The 20674-nt window shown below is 32.5% G+C and overlaps 1 protein-coding gene across 3 annotated transcripts in view; it reads right to left on the reverse strand.

The window, feature by feature from the left end:
- The window catches only part of LOC127725687 (excitatory amino acid transporter-like), an 81874-nt gene that overhangs the window by 25965 nt on the left and 35235 nt on the right, over window positions 1-20674 (reverse strand). For 2 of the 3 annotated variants that reach the window (XM_052232846.1, XM_052232847.1), the window contains exons 3-4: window positions 19061-19111; window positions 1771-1925 (exon numbers count right to left, since the gene is read on the reverse strand). In XM_052232846.1, coding sequence (XP_052088806.1) covers window positions 1771-1890 — 120 coding nt within the window. In that variant the 5' untranslated portion in view covers window positions 1891-1925; window positions 19061-19111. Of the gene's footprint in view, window positions 1-1770; window positions 1926-6926; window positions 7156-19060; window positions 19112-20674 lie in introns of those variants that run through there. The other variant, XM_052232848.1, reaches the window with a different exon arrangement.

The following is a 20674-nucleotide window of genomic DNA, read 5'->3' on the forward strand; positions in this document are numbered from 1 at the left end:
CTTGCTTGGTTGGAAGCAGCAAATACCAGTTTACAAGTCTTTGGTTAGACCTGGCTGGGTATTGAACCTGGGACCTCCAACATGTGCACACTACCACAAGAGGCTGTTTTATGTAAGAAGCAACCTAATTCTATTCACTAAAGAATTCTGTATTGCCTAGAAGATTTTGTTAAAGTTTAAATATTTTGTTTTGTTCAATAGGTCCCTTACATCTGTCATAAAACTTTTGGTTTGGGTCATCCCCTGGATTTCCATTTTCTGATTCCCCTTTTTAGTACAGATTTGGTTTATCCTATCAGTTATTCAGGTAAAATTACCATTTTTGAAAGATTATTGTGGTCATTACTTATCCAATTTCCATGATTTTTTAAAATTTTTATACACAGAAATGCCTACTCATCTGCACATACTATTGACAACAGCTGTACTGACTATCAAGCAAAAGCACTCTATTCCCAAAATATTTATCTTATCTATGCAAAAATAAAGAATTCTGATTATCAAAGAACATGTGTTACATATTTGTTTTTCGTTCATTTTTTGTACATAAGTTTTCTCGTTTGAATTGTTTTACATTGTCATTTCAGGGCCTTTTATAGCTGACTGTGCGGTATGGGCTTTGCTCATTGTTGAAGGCCGTACGGTGACCTATAGTTGTTAATTTCTGTGTCATTTGGTCTCTTGTGGAGAGTTGTCTCATTGGCAATCATACCACATCTTCTTTTTTATATTTACAGAAAGTATATAATACTGTTTTAATTATTTTCAGGTGACTACTTAATTGTGACTGGGGATTGATTCTCACATACTGTAAGTTCAGAAATTATTGATTGTAATTTATGAAGAATGAACAAAAAATGGGGAATGTGTACATGGGACACAGATGATGCCCCCACTTGTCTATCATATAAAAATATAAAGGGACATAACTGAAAAAACGGTAAAAGTGACGCTACCAAAATTTGTACTTGATCTTGTGTTTTGTGGTAATAACAATTGTGTATAAGTTTTATAACATTTGGTTGAGGCAAACCTAAGTTAGATAACGGAAACAAAAAATTCAGCAATTTTTCCATTTGTAAAGCATAACTCTAGAACAATAAGAGTGACACCCAAAAAAACAAACTTGATCTGTATTTTGTAGTAATAACAAATGTGTATAAGTTTCATAGCATTTGGTTGAGGCTAACTTAAGTTAGAGAACGGAAACTGAATTTTTCCATTTGTAAAGGGGCATAACTCTAGAATGGTTTAAGTGACACCACCAAAATTCCGATTTAATCTGTATTTTGTGGTATTAAGCATTGTGTATAAGTTTCATAACAATTGGTTGAAGCTAACTTAAGTTCTAGAACGGAAACGAAAAATTCAGCAATTTTCCAATTTGTAAAGGGCACAACTCTAGAACTGTTAAAGTTACACCACCAAAATTCAAACTTGATCTGTATTTTATGGTAATAAGCATTGTGTATAAATTTCATAACATTTGGTTGAGGTAATCTAAAGTTAGAGAACGGAAACCAACTTTGGGACATACGGATGGATGTACGGACAGATGTACGGATGTACAGACAGACAACGGTAAAACTTAATGCCCCCTCCGCTACGGCAGGGGCATAAAAATGTGAAATTAAAGCTGCATACAGATATATGTATCAGATATCAAAATGCGGTTTCTTATAATTGCGATACTCACCCAGTCGCATTATTCGCATTAATAAAAACCTCGCAATAATTTCTGAATTTTCAGTACATTCAACATCATATTACCTTTTTTACTCTCTTCCTGACTTTACGAGGTTTCAGTTTAAGAAATCTAGACTTCTTTTTAGAATTCTTATCTACATTATCCTGTTCCACCATAGGCTCGGACCCTTCCTGATCAGCCATGTTGTTAACTTACAATGATTTTATCAATTTACTATCTGAAAAAAAACAAACACATCATTATTGTCTTTCAAAACGTTATTTTCAACACATATACTCTTGGTATTATTTTATGTTTGTTCTAAGATGTAAAAGAATAAGACAGCAGATCATGGTCACGTGACATCTTTCTTGATCAAAACTTTTCAGCAACACTCAAGAAATTGTGCAGTATTAGCTTTTTAATAAGAAACTGGCAGCCATGATATAGCTAAGTGTGCTTAATATAATAAACTGTTAACACAGAGATATGTCTCCATGGAAATGAGATGTGCCAATGCTAATACAACTGCAAACCAAATACCAATGACTTTTCATAAGTTGTTCCCTTTAAACAAACCTAAACACAAACATTTAACTTGTAAACTATGTAAAAGTTTCAAAGTCAATGAACCGTAATTAGGGGGTGGGGTTATATAATCTCCAAGGAAATGAAACTTGTAAATGCCAATACATTTGCATACCGAATATCATTGACTTTACATTAGTGGTTCATCTTAAACTGACCTAATCACAAACTAATACATGAAAACTAAAGCAAAAGTTTCAAAGTCAATAGACCATGAATGACGGGGCGGGGCCAAATAATCTCCATGGAAATGAGATATGCAAATGCTTATACAACTGTATACCAAATATCATTGACCTACCACTAGTGGTTCCCCATAAACTGACCTAATCACAAACTAATACATGTAAACTAAGCAAAGTTTCAAGGTCAATAGACCTTGACTGAGGGGGCGGGGCCAAATAATCTCCATGGTAATGAGATGTGCCAATGTTAATACAACTGCATACCAAATATCATTGACCTACCACTAGTGGTTCACCATGAACTAGACCTAATCACAAACTTATACATTGTTGACGCCGCTGCCGCCGCCGTCGTTGTTGTCAGAAACAGCATACCTATGTCTTGCTTTTTGACTCCGTCAAGGCGAGACAAAAATAAGAAGATGTGGTATGATTGCCAATGAGACAACTCTCTACAAAATGATGTAGTAGTTATAAAATAGCAACTATACAGTCTTCACAATAGACTTTTGATTCTAAAGGCCTGAAACTGAATTTTAAGAAAATTTTAGTTACGATTATATTGGCCTGTGGAGATGATTTTTACAGGCCAGACAGAAGTCTTACAAGCCTTGGCTGGTGGGCCTGTAGTTGAGCGTGAAAACTTACTATAGGTCATTGTATGGCCTTCAATAATGAGCAATACCATTACAGCATAGCGAGCTATACAAGGCTCCAAAATGACAAATGTAAAACAATTCAAATGAGAAATATAACAGCCTGATTTATGTACTTATCCAATTTCCATGAATTTTTCAACAATAAATGAAAAACAAAATTGGCTTTGAAGACCTACCATCAATCAATCATTCATTATGATATAACAGAGATAACTTTTTACCTGGGTAAGGGAGATAATCAGCATACCAACAGCTTTATTACATATTCTATCATTCATTATTAATCATGTGCTAGTTCCTTTAGATATTTGATCAGCTATATTGAAAAAAAAGCACATTTTTACTAATAAAACAAGAATGTGTCCATAGTACACGGATGCCCCACTCGCACTGTCATTTTCTATGTTCAGAGGACCTTGAAATTGGGGTCAAAACTCTAATTTGGCATTAAAATTAGAAAGATCATATCATAGCTATAGGGAACATGTGTACTAAGTTTCAAACTTCATCAAAAACTACCTTGACCAAAAACTTTAACCTAAAGTGACCAAAAACTTTAATCTGAAGCGGGACAGACGGACAAATGAACGGACGCACAGACTGAAAAACATAATGTCCCTAGGTTTGGCATAAAAACCGAACTCAAAGGTAAATTTAAAAAGAGTGAAGTTCATAAACAACTGACTGACAAAATCAAGCTTTAGACTTTACCCAAAGGAACGAATGGAAAACAACTGTCATATTCCTGACTTGGTACAGGCATTTCCAAAGAAAATGCAGCAAAGAAATTTAGTTTTCACAAATAAGAAGGTCATAAGCTGATAAAATATATAAAATTTATATGCTATAAATAATCATTTCTGAATAAGTTCAAATCAAAAAATCAAATGTGACCTACCTACGACTGCCTGCACTCAATATCAATGACTGCATGCCTGACATTAAATGATGAAATTCCCATGAGTTAGTTATATAATATTAAAGAACACACTATGTAACAATTTATAAAGTCAAAGTTGTCAGATACATAACAATTAGAGCACATATAACATGCTGCTAGATCTTTATTGATGTAAATTGTTGCAAACTGATTCAATTTTAGGACAGAAGCCCACTAACCTACATAGCACAGTCGTTAAATAAGAAATGATAGTTTTATCATCAGAGATCCTTATGGCTACAAATAAAATTAACTGAAAATCATTTAAAATATATCTGAACATACCTTAACCAATTCTAAAAACTTTTGAACAAGATTTTCAAGCATAAAATAACATAATTCAGTTTAATAAACTGACAATATCAAACTGTTATCATGTACCAATGTTTGAAGGGATTCAGAGGTACACCTAATCACTCCAATCTTTGAACATTGAAATGAGGTCAATGTATGATAGACTTTAAAACATTTACCAAATATCTCTGACTTTTCTTGTATTGCCTCGGTTACTAAGTTGTGCAGACTATATCTTGAAAACTTAAAACCTTTTCCAAGAAAACAACACAAAATATGGGAGTAATTGAAATTTAGGTCAAAGCCATATAAAATAGGTCAAACTAACATATACTTCTTATCACTAATCCATATAGCAAATTATTGTCTGGTAATGTAAGAAAATAGGGTCTGGGTTAGATGAAAATCATAAGCTGATAAGGTTCCTGTCTTAAAATCTTCCCTGAAGTATACATAACAGGGTAAAAACCCATTCAGGTATCTAACATGTCTAACAGAATCCTTATTCCTGCTTCCATTTAGGGCTTAGCATAATTATGGTATAGACACCTTTTTGTTGTTGAAGACAATACGTCAACCTTTAGTGGGCTTGAAATCTATTTTAACTTTACTGTATTGATAGATTGCTGTTTCCTTTTATTCATATCAAGATAAAGAGCCACACATTTTCAGCACGTTAATTACAGGTCAAACAAAGTCCGATAACGCTTTATCTTATATTAGAATGCCTGTAGAATTATTTGAGAAAATCTTGGCTTATTCCATATTTATGTCGCATGAAGACTTGAGGTCTAATGTCTACTTGTGGACCTAAAATTGGAACACTGTATAACTCTGTTGAGTCATCAAGACATATTGTGGTCATTACACCTGTATTACAAATTGTCTTTGAAAGTTTGAAGGAAACACTGTGGATTCAAGTATAAATTTTGCATAGGCTTGCATACAACTTTGACAAATCAATAAAAATAAAATTAAGTATCTACTAAAATTCAATTCTTCAATCCTCAAAAATTTGTATCAATGAAAATAAATGATTCCACAGCAAGCAAAAGCATAACTAAGTTAATAACAAAATATGTATTGAACAGACTGGCAGACATATGTTGACCACTGTTTGACCGATGTACAAAAAGTAAACGAAAATCCACTATCTTGTTCTGCTTCAACTCTATCCATGGTTTCACATTATAAATGTTATAATTATTTCTAATTTCTCCGGATATTCCCATAGTTTTATAGATTGTTATTATAATTATGCAGATTTCTATCATGGTAAATAATTGTGAAAATTTCAGGAAAGGATAGTTCAAGGTCAAATCTACATCAGCATAACATTTTATCTGTTTGTTTCTCATAGTTTTACTACAACATTTGAATAGTCAAGGCTATAAATATCAGTATTTGATCACTTGAAAACTACCATCCATGTCCTTCATTTATATTTGTTATAATCACAAAACAGTTAACAACTCTTAAACTGTTATTATTAAGTAGACATAAAAACTTCTTGTGTCAAGCTATTCTGTAAAAATCTGTTATATATTATATATTAGGGATATCACTCTCTGAATTGGCATCAAATGAAAAACAAATTACTAGGCTTAAATTCCTCACATCCAACCTAAAATCAAAAAGATTGCTACACCATAGTGAAATGCCCCCCACTGCTGTGTAAATGAGTTGCACAACAGGAACATTATAAGCTAACATTAAGAGTGCATTTGTATCAAACCCGAAATTTTGTCATTGATGACTATAGTTTAGTAAATGTTTAAAAGCTGCTAGAAACAAATTCATCGATTAATAACCTTTATCCATCTCTCGTATAGTGAGACAGAAATAGATTACATACACGTATCGTAAACAAACAGGATGGATGACCAGGACTTATTATAATAAACATGCGGTCGTAATTAGTTGAACGACAGAAACTACGCAACTATTTTGCCCATACATTCTTTAGGTGAACGCCATGTCGATGTTGACCAAAAAATATAAGAAACAATTGTTTACATCGTTCAGGTTAGGAACGAATATGTTCTTAGCTCTAGTCATTTCAAAGTTAATGTAGTGTTTCTGTAAATTGAGGAATACTCATTATACTGAAACCCTATGAGATGGTTCATCTACTGTACCACAATGACACTTAGTCTGTTTGGCCTATTGAATAATGACACCTTGTGAATGCATCACAATATTTACGTAGGAAATAGTTTTTGGAAATAGCAATTTGAATTAAAACACGTTCCAAATTTTGTTTTAATTTTTTGTTCATATCCAAATTTCCTTGCATATATGAGTTATGTGCACACATCTCATTTTGGAAGGATAGTAAAACAAAAGTCAAATTCCCATAACTCCAGGTAAAATAGTGGATTCAAAATGACAGTACGATATGTAAAACAGTATGATGACATCAAACAATCCTACTAAGTATGAGAGTTTTCTCAGAGGAGATGTGAGGTTACACAATAGTCCAAAGTTGGTGTCCATACGTAACTCACATAAAATTGTCAAATCAACCTGATAGTATAGTATGGTCAAGAGAATATAAAGACAAATAATCCTACCAAGTATACAAGCTGTCTGTCACATGGTCTAAGAGTATGGTTGTGTTTCAGACTGTTTACTGTAAATCCCAAGAAATATTTTGCTGAGAAATAAAACCATTTCATTAAGCAGTAAATCCCAAGAAATATTTTTGCTGAGAAATAAAATCACTTCATTAAGCAAAGTTAAAATCCTTTACTAAATTGTCTTTTCATTTACTAAGTTTCTATTTTACAAAAGAGACTACCACTTCATCATTTGAAGTTGACACTTGTGATGTAAATATACAAACAGAATGTATTATGTTACAAAGTGTTCAGATGTTAATTAACATGTAACACATATAAAGTCATCTGTTTTCATACATGTAATGTAACCAGTGAACAAAACTGTCAACTTAAATATGATTGAACATTTATATATCAGTGTTATATAAATAAGAAGATGTGGTATGAGTGCCAATGAGACAACTATCCATCCAAGTCACAATGTGTAAAAAGTAAACAATTATAGGTCAAAGTACGGCCTTCAACACGGAGCAAGCTATAAAGGGCCCCAAAAAGACTAGTGTAAAACAATTCAAACAGGAAAACCAACAATCTTATCTATATAAAAAACGAGAAAGGAGAAACACTTATGAACCACACCAACAAACGACAACCACTGAACAACAGGCTCTAATTTAAAGTTTTCCTCTGAATACTTAGATGTAGCAGTCAACTCAACTAGAGGCTCTCAAGAGCACGTGTCGCTCACCTGATTCTACTTTGGTTTTGGAAATCATGTAAAAATAGATTAAAATCATAACAGATACCCTAATAATGAGTGAGGCCAAATTTGGTTTAATATTGGTCCTGTAATTTAATAAAAAATCCTGGTGGCCATCTTGAACAGTAAATCGGCAACAAAGTAGCAACACTTCATCAGCACCTCATAAGAAACATTTATGCCATGTTTTGGTTTCATTCCATTCAGTGCACCTCTAGAAGAAGCATTTGTATGTATTTCCCATAGGGTCTTATGTTAAAGGAAGTCCCCCCATTGGCGGCCATCATGGATGAAGGATCAGCTTCAAAGTAACAAAACTTAGTCAGCACCTCATAAGAAACATTCTTGCTATGTTTGGTCTCAATCCATTCAGTATGTGGTTCTCTAAAAGAAGACATTTGTATGTATTGTCCATAGGGTCCTTTGTTAAACATTGTCCCCATCTGGCGGCCATCATGGATGAAGGATCAGCTTCAAAGTAGCAACTCAAAAGGAACATGCATGCCATGTTTGGTTTCATTCCATTCAATGGTTCTCTAAAAGAAAACATTTGTATGTATTTCTCATAGGGTCCTATGTTAAACTAAGTCCTCCGCTGGCGGCCATCTTAGATTATGGATCGGCTTCATAGTAACAACACTTGGTCAGCACCTCATAAAGAACATTCATGAAATGTTTGGTTTCATTGCATTCAGTGGTTCTCTAAAAGAAGACATTTGTATGTATTTCCCATAGGCTCCTATGTTAAACTAAGTCTCCCGCTGGCGGCCATCTTGGATGATAGATCAGCTTCAAAGTAACAACACTTGGTCAGCACCTCATAAGGAACATTCATGCCATGTTTGGTTTCATTCCATTCAGTGGTTCTCTAAAAGAAGACATTTGTATGTATTTCCCAATAGGGTCCCATGTTAAACTAAGTCCCCTGCTGGCGGCCATCTGGGATTATGGATCGGCTTCAAAGTAACAACACTCGGTCAGCACCTCATAAGGAACATTCATGCCATGTTTGGTTTCATTCCATTTAATGGTTCTCTAAAAGAAGACATTTGTATGTATTTCCCATAGGGTCCTATGTTAAACTAAGTGCCCCACTGGCGGCCATCTTGGATAATGGATCAGCTTCAAAGTAACAACACTTGGTCAGCACCTCATAAGGAACATTCATGCCATGTTTGGTTTCATTCCATTCAGTGGTTCTCTAAAAGAAGACATTTGTATGTATTTCCCATAGGGTCCAATGTTAAACTAAGTCCCCTGCTGGCGGCCATCTTGGATTATGGATCGGCTTCATAGTAACAACACTTGGTCAGCACCTCATAAGGAACATTTATGCTGTCTTTGGTTTCATTCCATTCTGTGGTTCTCTAAAAAAAGACATTTGTATGTATTTCCCATAGGGTCCCATGTTAAACTAAGTCCCCCGCTGGCGGCCATCTTGGATTATGGATCCGCTACAAAGTAACAACACTTGGTCAGTACCTCATAAGGAACATTCATGCCATGTTTGGTTTCATTCCATTCAGTGGTTCTTTAGAAGAAGTTCTAAAAGGTAAAAAGTTAACGACGACGACGGACGACGGACGACAAGTGATGAGAAAAGCTCACTTGGCCCTTCGGGCCAGGTGAGCTAAAAATGAAAGTAAGGGAATATTTAAACACATTCATTTAGCAATTGACATCAATTCATTAGAGGCTGAATATTCAATCAGGAGAACTGGATTCATTTGAACATTATATATTATACCAAATACACTCATAAATAAAGAAATTCTCCATTTATTACTGATCTTCAACTTTGACAGTTATAAACAGTTATCATTCTCTCTTTGGGTGGGGGTGGGCCAGGGATGTAGAATTCTAAAATTGTATTTGTGAAAAATTGTTTTCATACAAGCCCGAAACATTTTGTTCAGACATGTGTTACAGAAAAATCCATATTCATGTGTAGTATTTTGGCTGGACACAAAAATTCTAATCAAAGGGATTATAGAGCTAGACCTTTCTCTCTCTTTAATTGGTGCATTATTCCCATTTTTTGTGATTGCCAGCACCACAGAACATTCTATTCCAGTTTCTGACTGTCCTGCAGCTGTCCTTTTACATCTGTAAATGGTTAAATGGTGTTGAAGGACATGACTTAATTGAACATACTATATGACAAGGTTCATGCCCCATCTATGAGAGAAATTGGTGTATGGAAATTGAGGCCCTACAGAGCAGTTTAATTTTTCACTTACTAAAAACATTTCAATACAGTTAGTAATTTTACACCTGAAATGGAATAGAACCTAACTGAAGTGAGGTCAAGGTCAGAGGTGAATTTCCTATCCATACATCTTTTTTTTGGTTAAAAACATGGGAAAATGCACATCATGCAGATTGATAGTGTGATGAAAATTCATCTTCTTAGAACAACCAATAATAACACAATGGAACAACCTGATTAAAGACTATCAATTGGAAAGAGAGAGATTGTTTTTCAATTCAAAACATAAATCAATCCAACAATGAACACCCCATCTACATCCCCCATATCAATTCCATAATGAAGTGAGTGACATGTGATGCACTGTTAAGATAAGTCAAGGTGCATATTTGTTAACACATTTGACAGAGTGCATGTCTATAACATATGGCAAATATTAGTCAAAGCTGGCAAAATCTTCTTTTTTTCCCATAGTATTGACCTTGTTTATTACTACACCCAATAACATGATAGCTTTAAACAGTTTAAAACATGATATGGAGAGCAGAGGACGGGGGTATTTAAGGATTTGACATTTATTAAGATAAACATGATCATACACATGTTTTAAATGCTGAATTTTTCAAATAAATTTAATGACATCATGGTTTAAGTTATGTTTGATTGATATTGACCTCATTTTCTCTATTTTAAAGTTTGCTTTATTTATTTATCTTATAATAAAATGCTCCGCTGGGCGCAGCTTGATACAACCGCAGAGGTCGAACCCTGAACAGTTGGGGCAAATATGGACACAACATTCAAGCTTGATACAGCTCTGAATTTGGATTGTGATTAAATATTTGACACAGCATAGGTTTCTGACACAGAATGAATGTGGTCTAAGAACTTAAATTTTTTTTAATTTACCTATTATGGTCCAATATCCAAAATCTAAATACATGGTTAGATTCAGCATATAAAAGAATCCAAAGAATTCAATTTTTGATGAAATCAAACGAAGTTTAATTTTGGACCCTTTTGACCTCAATGTGGACCAATTTGATAGTGGGGCCCAAAAATCAAAATACATGGTTAGATTCAGCATATCAGATACAAAGTTAAATTTTGGACCCCAACTTGGACCAACTTGAAAACTGGGCTCATAATCAAAAATCTAAACACATGTTTAGATTCAGCATATCAAAGAACCCCAAGAATTCAATTTTTGTTAAAATCAAACTAAGTTTAATTTTGGACCCTTTGGACCTTAATGTAGACCAATTTAAAAAACGGGACCCAAAATTAAAAATCTAAGTACATGGTTAGATTTGGCATATCAAAGAACCCCAATAATTCAATTTTTGATGAAATCAAACAAAGTTTAATTTTGGACCCTTTTAACCTCAATATGATCCAATTTGATAGCAGGCCCACAAATAAAAAATCTAAATACAAGGTTAGATTCAGCATATCAAAGAACCCCATATATTCAATTTTTGTTGAAATCAAACAAAGTTTAATTTTGGACCCCAATTTAGACCAACTTGAAAACTGGGCCCAAAATCAAAAATCTAAATACATGTTTAGATTCAGCATATTAAAGAACCCCATATATTCAATTTTTGTTAAAATCAAACTAAGTTTAATTTTGGACCCTTTGGACCTTAATGTAGACCAATTTGAAAACTGGACCCAAAATTAAAAATCTGAATACACGGTTAGATTCAGCATATCAAAGAAATAAATGTGGTCAAAGATTTTACAAATCTAATGCATCATACTGTGCAATTAAAGATTACTTCTTGAAATTTTTCAATATTTGGAATTTGCAAAAAAAAATGATATTTGCAACCATAATTACTCATTTAAATTTACCATAGTGCTAACTTAATCTATTTTATAATAGAATTTAAAATATGGTGTCAAATCTTTCATATGGAATTTTTTTGTAAAAAAAAAAAGATGCAGATATTTTTACTGGTCTTCCTTTATAAATATGCATTTCTTTAAACATAATTTAATAGCAGTGTAAGGGAGGTAATCAAAACATTGTATTTGGATTACCTCCCTTACACTACTTTTAAATTGTCTTAATTGTTCATTAACCATTACTTAATATATAATTTAAAAGCAGTGTAAGGGAGGTAATTCAAATGATGTATTTTTTATTTATCTCCCTAATACACTGCTTTAAATTATGTTTTGTACTAAAGTATTTGTCCATTAACCAGGACAACCTTGTTTTTCCCCCTTTTTAGCCCATAATTCCTAAACGGTTTGAGCCATAACCCTCCAAAGCAAATCCTCACCATCCCTTTGTGGTATGGAAACTTGTGGTATAATTTCAGAGAGATCCATACACCGTTCCACAAGTTATTGTCTGGAAACTAGAAAATGCTTATTTTTGGCCCCTTTTTGGCCCCTAATTCCTTAAATGTTGGTACCATAACCCCCAAAATCGATCCCAACCTTCCGTTTGTGGTATTTATCCTTATGGTAAAATTTCATAGAGATCCATTCACTTAAACTAAAGTTATAGTGCAAAAACCAATGTGTCTTCGGACGACGACGCCGACGCCAACGTCATACTAATATACGACCGCAAAACCTGTGGTCGTATAAAAATTGTTGACCTATTGGTTTTAGTATCTGAGAAACTGACCTAACCATCAAAACTTAATATTAACCAATCAATCTTAAAAATGAGGTCAAGGTCAGAAAAATCTGCCAGACAAACATGTACACTTAACAATAATCTGATACACCAGATATAGTTGACCTACTTTATATTATAATATCTGGGAAACAAACCTTACCACTCAAAACTTTACGTTGACCAATGGAACATGAAAAGGAGGTCAAGGTCAGATGAACCCTGCCAGTTGGACATTTAAACTTAACAATCATTCCACACACCAAATATAGTTGACCTATTGTTTAAAGTATCTGAGAAACAGACATTAAATCTCATAAATGTAAAGTTGACCAAAGTACCATGAAAATGAGGTAAAGGTCAGATGAACCTGTCAGACAGACATGAACACCTTACAATCATTCCATGCAGCAAATACAGTTGCTGACAAATTGACCTAACAACTGAAACTTATCTTTGATCACTGATCTATGAAATGAGGTCAAGATCAGTTGAAACCCTGTCTGACGGACATGTATACCTTGCAATGATTATAGACCAAATATTGTTGTCCTATCACTCATATACTGATACATGTGTGAAAATCACGTAACCAACAAGAATGTGTCCATAGAACATGGATGCCCCACTCACACTTTCATTTTCTATGTTCAGTGGACCGTGAAATTTGGGACCTGGGTCAAAACTCTAATTTGGCATTAAAATTAGAAAGATCATATCATAGGGAACATGTGTATCAAGTTTCAAGTTGATTGGACTTCAACTTCACCAATAACTTCCTTGACCAGAAACTTTAACCTGAAGCGGGACAGCCGGACGGACGGATGAACGAACGAACGGACGCACAGACCAGATAAAATAATGCCCCTACTACTATCGTAGGTGGGACATACAAACTGTACTTGTTTAAACAGTTGCTGAACCATGAAAATTAGGTCAAGAACAACTAACATATGCCAGACGAAAGTTTTAGAACACAGTGCATCTGCACAAATATTAAGTATTCAATTCTTCTCCTTCTAAAACATAAAGCTTTAAACAGATAGTTAGCAATTACACATCCCTTTGGCTTGTATTTTGTGACTTCTTGGAAATTTGTGGTAGACAAGACAAAAAAAGCACTGTTCCTGTGATATTTTGGTTTCCATTAGTATTCAAGAGATTGTTATATCATTTATCATTATCCTTTCTTTGTCAAATTAAAATGAAACAAAATATCCTTAGTCTACAATGTAGATATAAACCAAAAATTCATTTACACAATTGATGGATAACTTTTTGTTTTCACATCCACTGAAATAATGACTATGATATATTATCTATATTGTATTAACATACCAACAACAAAGAATCTAAAGTTTGGAGCAATTAATCAACTAGCTATGTTAACAATGTTAATTTGTCTATAAAGTTAAATAGATCTGTGTGTTCACTGAATGACAGTGAGATTTAGCTAAATTTGGTAAAGCCATGATAAACATTAAATTAAGTCAAAACATATAGATGAGGGCCACATATGTGACCAAGTAAAGCCAAAAACCATGAGTAAGATTGAATAGAGACAAACATCACACAATTCAATGTATGGTGAAACTGAACAACTTTTATGAAGGTCAAAGGAAGCAAAAGCAAATATGATCAATGTCCAGTAAAGCAAAGAATTAAGGGCAGAACAATAACACCAAGAATTTATAGCAAGGTAAAACAAATATGTCATCTGTCATGAGGATAGCAAGGACAAAATGATAAAACAAGGGAACAAAACAAATCCATGATGATTGCTACTATGACTAAATTCAGCATTAAGAAAAAGTGAAAAAAATTGCAAGCAACCAAGAATTTGACTTTGAATGAACCAAACTCTGTTTTGAAATCTACTTAAACAAAACATAAACTAGTTTATGACATTACCATCATAATTCCTTCAATTCACATGTGAGGTACAAAAGATGAGAAAAATGTATTTGATAAAGTCTTGAGACCATATAGTAATAAAAAAGTTGATTTATTGGTTGAATTTTAACACAGACCAAATGTAGCAAAGCCCAGGAGAATAATACATTTTTACATGAAACATTAAAGAATTTCTACAGCTTGGATGACTAGGATCCTTCAGTGGATACAAGATTTATTATTTTGCTGCAGATGCTTCCTTTTCAACACGGGTGATCAATTACTGAGGATAAGCATTGATAACATATAGCTCATGTATATCATAATTAACAAGCAATATAATGGCAGATTCTTTTCCTGATGAAACAAAAAAATGCAAGATATATATGGTGTGATTGTCAATGGGATTTAATAAGCCAGTTAAAGACAATATGATACATTGTAACACATTGAACATTGAAAAAAAAATAACAATGATCAAAAGAAAAAAGGAAAAAAAGTTTTGTGAGAAACAAAATATAATTATGTTGAATTTGTCAGCTACTTGTGGATCATTGGATAAATATGATATATTGGAATTAAATAATCTTTAGATTTCAAATAAGAGAATATAATACGGGAGAACACTATTTTTGTTCACTGTCAAATTAAACAGTTTTTTCTATAACTCTAAAATAATTCAAGTAGAATCATAATAAAACTGATTTATCAAGCATTTTTGCTCTAATCATGATTAAACATGAATGAAATATTCCAGGAAACAATTGTTATAATTACAAGGAAAGTGATGTAATTCTATGAACCCAATTATCTTATCTAGGTCTGTAGAGTACAGTCAAACCTGTATTTATAGAAGGAATCCTTGGAACCAGAGAAAACAGTCCTAGAAAGACAAATGCCCTGTAAATTGAGGTTCAAAATGCAAAGGCATTATAAAAGCAGGACAAGAAGAGGGTGACCAGCCAAAACAGGTTTTCCTTTAATACAGGGTTGCATTCAATATCGTAGCAGCTAGTATAGCTATGTCTTAGATATCTATCTATGTTGAACGATATGCTACATAGCTAGCCTATCAAAATGACATCACGAGTACTAACCTTTCCGACACCATTTTGGATTCTCTAGATAGCATACATTTTTTGGGCTATTTAGATCTATTTAGCGGCTAGGCTAGCTACACATTCAGTAGTCAAAATCTAATTGTAGCCCTAAGTAGCAGCTATGATATTGAACGCACCCCAGGTGACCTTTAATGCAGGTTTACTTTACTATAATTTTGAGAAGTAAACTGACTATTAGATGTCTGCATTCTATGAAAAACATAGATTCACGTAATCATTCAAAATTGATTTCAGTCTTTGGAATTTCCACAAGGGAAAAGATGGAATTACTTGAAATCTAGGAAAACTCAAGCATTTCAATTAGGACTCATAAAATACATTAATCCTCTATAAATGTCTAACATTTTATCATGTTTTCACTGTACATTGTTTCGTGCTTCATGGTCATGCAGCTATATCAAAGCTTAAAACATTTCTGTTGTCATTTCCTTTTTTCACAGAGATTTATTTCCTGTTCTGAGTTTTAAAAAACAACTGGAAGGCAAGTCATTCAAGATGTTAAAGCTAATCACTTGGTATTATAAATTTTCCTTAAATTGAGTAATTGTTGTCACATAATACGGAATCACATTAGCTGCAGAAAATCGATACAAAAAACAGTAATTATTTTCTCAAGATGTTTTGTCTCCGTGGTAATAATTCATCTTTACTCAACAAGAAAAGCTTCCTTCAAGCACTTAACAAAAGCAAACATTTTTTTTCTCCAAACATTAAGAGTGATTTTTATCAAGTGTTAAACAGCATACTCCCTTTAGGTGTCAATCCATTATATGACAATGATCGATACCTCTTAAGATCAATGGATAGCAAAAATCTGTCTTCAGCATGAAGAATTATGCACCTATAGATTGTGTAATTAATTATGAATCATTTCAGAATTTCTAGCTTAGAACATTAATTGCTTTTTCAATATTTTTTTTTTAATATAATTCAACATTAAACCATTGATCAAAGGGAGTAAAAGTGAACAAGTTTTGGCCTTTTCAGGTATTTTGGTATATATTCCATTTCAAACAACAGTTTTGACCTACACACTATCACAATCCAAAATGTTTAACTATAAAGACTTAAATTCTTTATAAGATTTTAAGAATAAAAGTAGGTTTGGGCTTTATGTCAATCGAGACAGCAACTAGACAATACAAAATAGAAAAGACATCTAAAAGTCAACAATAGACAGGTGTCTAAACAATGTCAAGCTCTAAATTGCCCAGACTGCAAAAGTAAAAATAAAATAAACAAGTACCATCAATATTCTGACAACATCACAAAATTCAAATTTTAAACTATTTTCAGATGTGTTTGGTTTTAAGCCAATATAGATCTATTCAGTCTGATTTAAAACGGGAATTCAGTATACTAAAGTAGGTAACAGCTATTGGATCTTTCCTTAGATTGACTGCACCATCAGTCTTTACTTTACCACTACCACACGTCGACCACTTCAGGGTGTTGGTTCACTTTACCCATTACAGATTACTTTAGATAGTTTATTTTCCTAGTTGGTATCTTATGTGTTTTAACATAAGATACCAACAAGGACATTGTTTAAGTGTATATGTTCTTGCAAAGTCTAAATAAAAGAAAAATATATATTATGTTCATTTTTGTGACTGTCTGCCTCAAATGGCTGCAAGCAAAGTGTCTAAACAGTATTAAATTTAAGGAAGGGAATAGTTGAATGAACATAACTTTATTATTTCCTGTTTCAATTCTTTAAAACACAATTTAAACCACAATTTATATCAAAATGCCAGTTTCATTTCAAATTGTATTACTCACTGCAAGACCCTAAGTTTCTTATGCCCCTTGACGAAAGCTCTGTTCTAAATCACAGACAATAGATAAATTCCATCAGTGTTAATTCAATAATTATATTTGCTGACATTCAATTATAGCCATCATTTCCTCAATCAATCTGTAATGACCAGTAATTACAATGGTCTAATATTAATAAACGTTGGTCACTTAATCATGAAGGACATTCCATACAAAATATTGGTTATTTTTGTTCAATTCTGACAAGCAGACGGTCACTTGGATTAAACGGACAGACTTAATAACATAATGACATCACTAAAGTTCAGTTGATACTGAATTCCTAAGTTTTCACATATTTGGATCAAGTTTCACACAGGACTTCAATCTAGATGGGGAAGTGGGTAATACAGCTATAAATTGAGTACAGTCCTGTTGTTAACTTGTTTTCTTTAGTCCCTTTATTCATTAGTGGCAATTCTTGCAATTTTAAGAGAAAACTTTTGTCAAAGTGATTGCTATAAAGACTGTTACATATATCAGTATTCACTGTTTATTCCTAATGACTAACTTTTGTGGATTTCAAAGTTAATCAAAGCCATGAATTTTTATACCTACTAAAATTTATATTTTCAACTGATAAAATGTGCAAAATGTAAAACCACAAATTCAAAAATCCACTAAACCAAATAACATTTTAGAAAAGACTGAAAACTGCCATTGAATAGATTCTTTCATGTTCTTTTAAACACTTGTATTCCTTAAAAAAAGGCTGGTTTATCATTTCTAGCTTTTAAAAGAAGAGACTAGTAAGTAACGAGATTTAAATTAACTACTCAGAAAAGGAAGTAGTATTCTGAGAAGAATAAATATTTACTTTGTTGAAATGTTTGCACATGTGGCAGGAGAAGACATTACATTACAATTTTCCCATGAGAAGTCATGACTATCAGTTGATCACCAATCAGAGATAATTGTAATAAATCATCATACTATTATTGTTGGAAATGTCAGGAGAAAAATTTTAAAAACAAAATACTCAAATACTTTTAAATTTTCAGAAAAAAAAAGTAGATTAATATTTTCTTTTTACAGTATTAGGTAATATTTGAGTGCAGTTTTAATACAACAAAAATTAAAAAGGGTGGGTGGATGAGTCCAAAATATTCAATGGCCATTTTTCCTATGACTGATTTCACATAGCTTGAAGTGTAATGAAAGGTGCACATATTAAAGTATAGCATAGAAGCTATGCATATTCAATATTTATACATTTGTATTGTCCATTGTGTTTACATTCTCCAACCTTTTTAAAGAATCATCATTTATGTATAGTTCTTACAGATTTCCAATATAGCTGGTTGAAATAAATTGTTTTCAACAAGTTTGAAAATAACTACTTATAAATTGTGTTACTCTTTTTTCATTGTACACTGCAACACTAAACATGCATTATTTCATTTTACTTCAGTACATACAATTAATGTTACTATCAACTCTTCTAAAAAGACTGCATGACTGTCCTAACTTTTGCATCAACTTTATCAGATATTATCCATTCAGAATGATTAAAAATTACTGGCATAAGCAGACACATGTTTTTGATTAAACAAACAAAGACCAGAATTTTTTATAATTTTTTTATGATTACAAGCATAATAAAGTACTGACAAATGGAATAAATAATTCTACTGTGGACTACTTTCTAACAAAGTTAATCGATGATGCTTATTGTTTCATTAAAATGTTTTATCAAATTTTCTGACTTACCTTACTCTCTAACTCTGTATAACTTCTGTGAGACTTAGAGATCCTGAGAGTCTGTAATGATAAAATAAAAGATCAATAAAAACACACGACAAAATAACAGCATCTGTTTCTGGTTTATATGACACCATTACACTCAAGGTTGAAATTCAGCATGCATGCTAAAAATAGAATAAATTAAAACCAATCTTATGTTTACTAACATTGTAACAGCTTTTTCAAAATTTTAATGGATTTCAAATAGGATTAAAGATCGCAGGTGAAAAAAATATTTAGTAGTAAAATCAATATAACTATCTGTGTGAAATGTGATTATTTACAATCAAAAAGTAATTAACAAATGAGGATGCAAAGGGTAAATGTCAATTATTTATAGAGCCTTATTTTTTTAATCATAAATGTTTTGCTATTAAATGTATTACATAGATCATAAAGAAAATAAATCATCTGGTATTTATAAATTATTGATAAAGTAATTAAAGCTTCTATTGCCTGTAAATCTATATAAAAGTGTTCTATTTTGACAATATTTCTCAATTAAGGCAGCAAAGTAACAGTAAGTACCACACAAAGAACATTATGCTTTCAACTGATAATTGTGCTACGACAAGTTTCAACCGATACCGAAATTTGTTAATATCTTAAAAAAGACTCCAGTGTAAAGTAAATTTTCGGCAGTAATTTCAGAATCAAGCAATTTTTTGCACATTACTTGATAAGAACAACACAAATCTGGTTTCAATTGGTTAAGCAATTCTGTAGATATTTGTTTCATTAACATTACACTATCTTGTTGGCAGAACTCACAGCTCCATGCAAACAAATTGATGGATTTCAACATAATACACCAAAGTGTAAAAAATTCATGAAGGCAAAAAGATTCCAAGCTGACATTTTCCTTCCTGGTTTTGAATCATTACCTCCATGTAACTGGTTTTTCTTAGCTTTTTTGCAGCAGAGATAAAAAAAACCTTTGTCAATTAGACACAATGATATTGATAAAACCCTTATAATGTCAAGTATTTAACTTTCAAGTGGTTCCCTATAAGATCTTTGATGCTTCACCCAATTAGAAAAGTACATTTGTTTAAAGTGTTAATGTTAGCCATAGAACAAAAGTGACAACCTTTTATATAACTGTCATTATAAGGATAGTTTTTGCAAATATTGGTTATTTAGTTGTGTTCACGTTATTCAGTCTTTAGTATTTTTTATGTAATGTTTTGTAGACTGTTGTTTGTCTTTTTCATCTTGTTTTGTTTTTTGAGAAGTTTTTTGTCGGCCTCTCTACAACTTATGAGTTTTGATTCTCTTTTTTTTTACAACAGAAATATGGATTAAATATCGCATTTAAGTGGACAGAAACAAGAGATGCCCCAAAAATTTAATGGCCTTTGACCTAGTGATTTAAAACAACCAAAGGTCAATGGAAAAAATCACATTCATGAGTCAATTCATCCCTGATGCATGCCTTATATGACATAGGCTTACATCCATAAATTCAATTACAATTTCTTGTTTTAAGAAAAGAAATCAATTAAAACCTTGATCATAATGACAATCACAATAAGTTGTAGAAAACTAGCGAATATAAAAAATGTATAAAACCATGCCGAA

This window comes from Mytilus californianus, unplaced genomic scaffold (genome assembly GCF_021869535.1).
Source record: "Mytilus californianus isolate M0D057914Y unplaced genomic scaffold, xbMytCali1.0.p SCAF_15, whole genome shotgun sequence".
Lineage (NCBI taxonomy): Eukaryota > Metazoa > Mollusca > Bivalvia > Mytilida > Mytilidae > Mytilus > Mytilus californianus.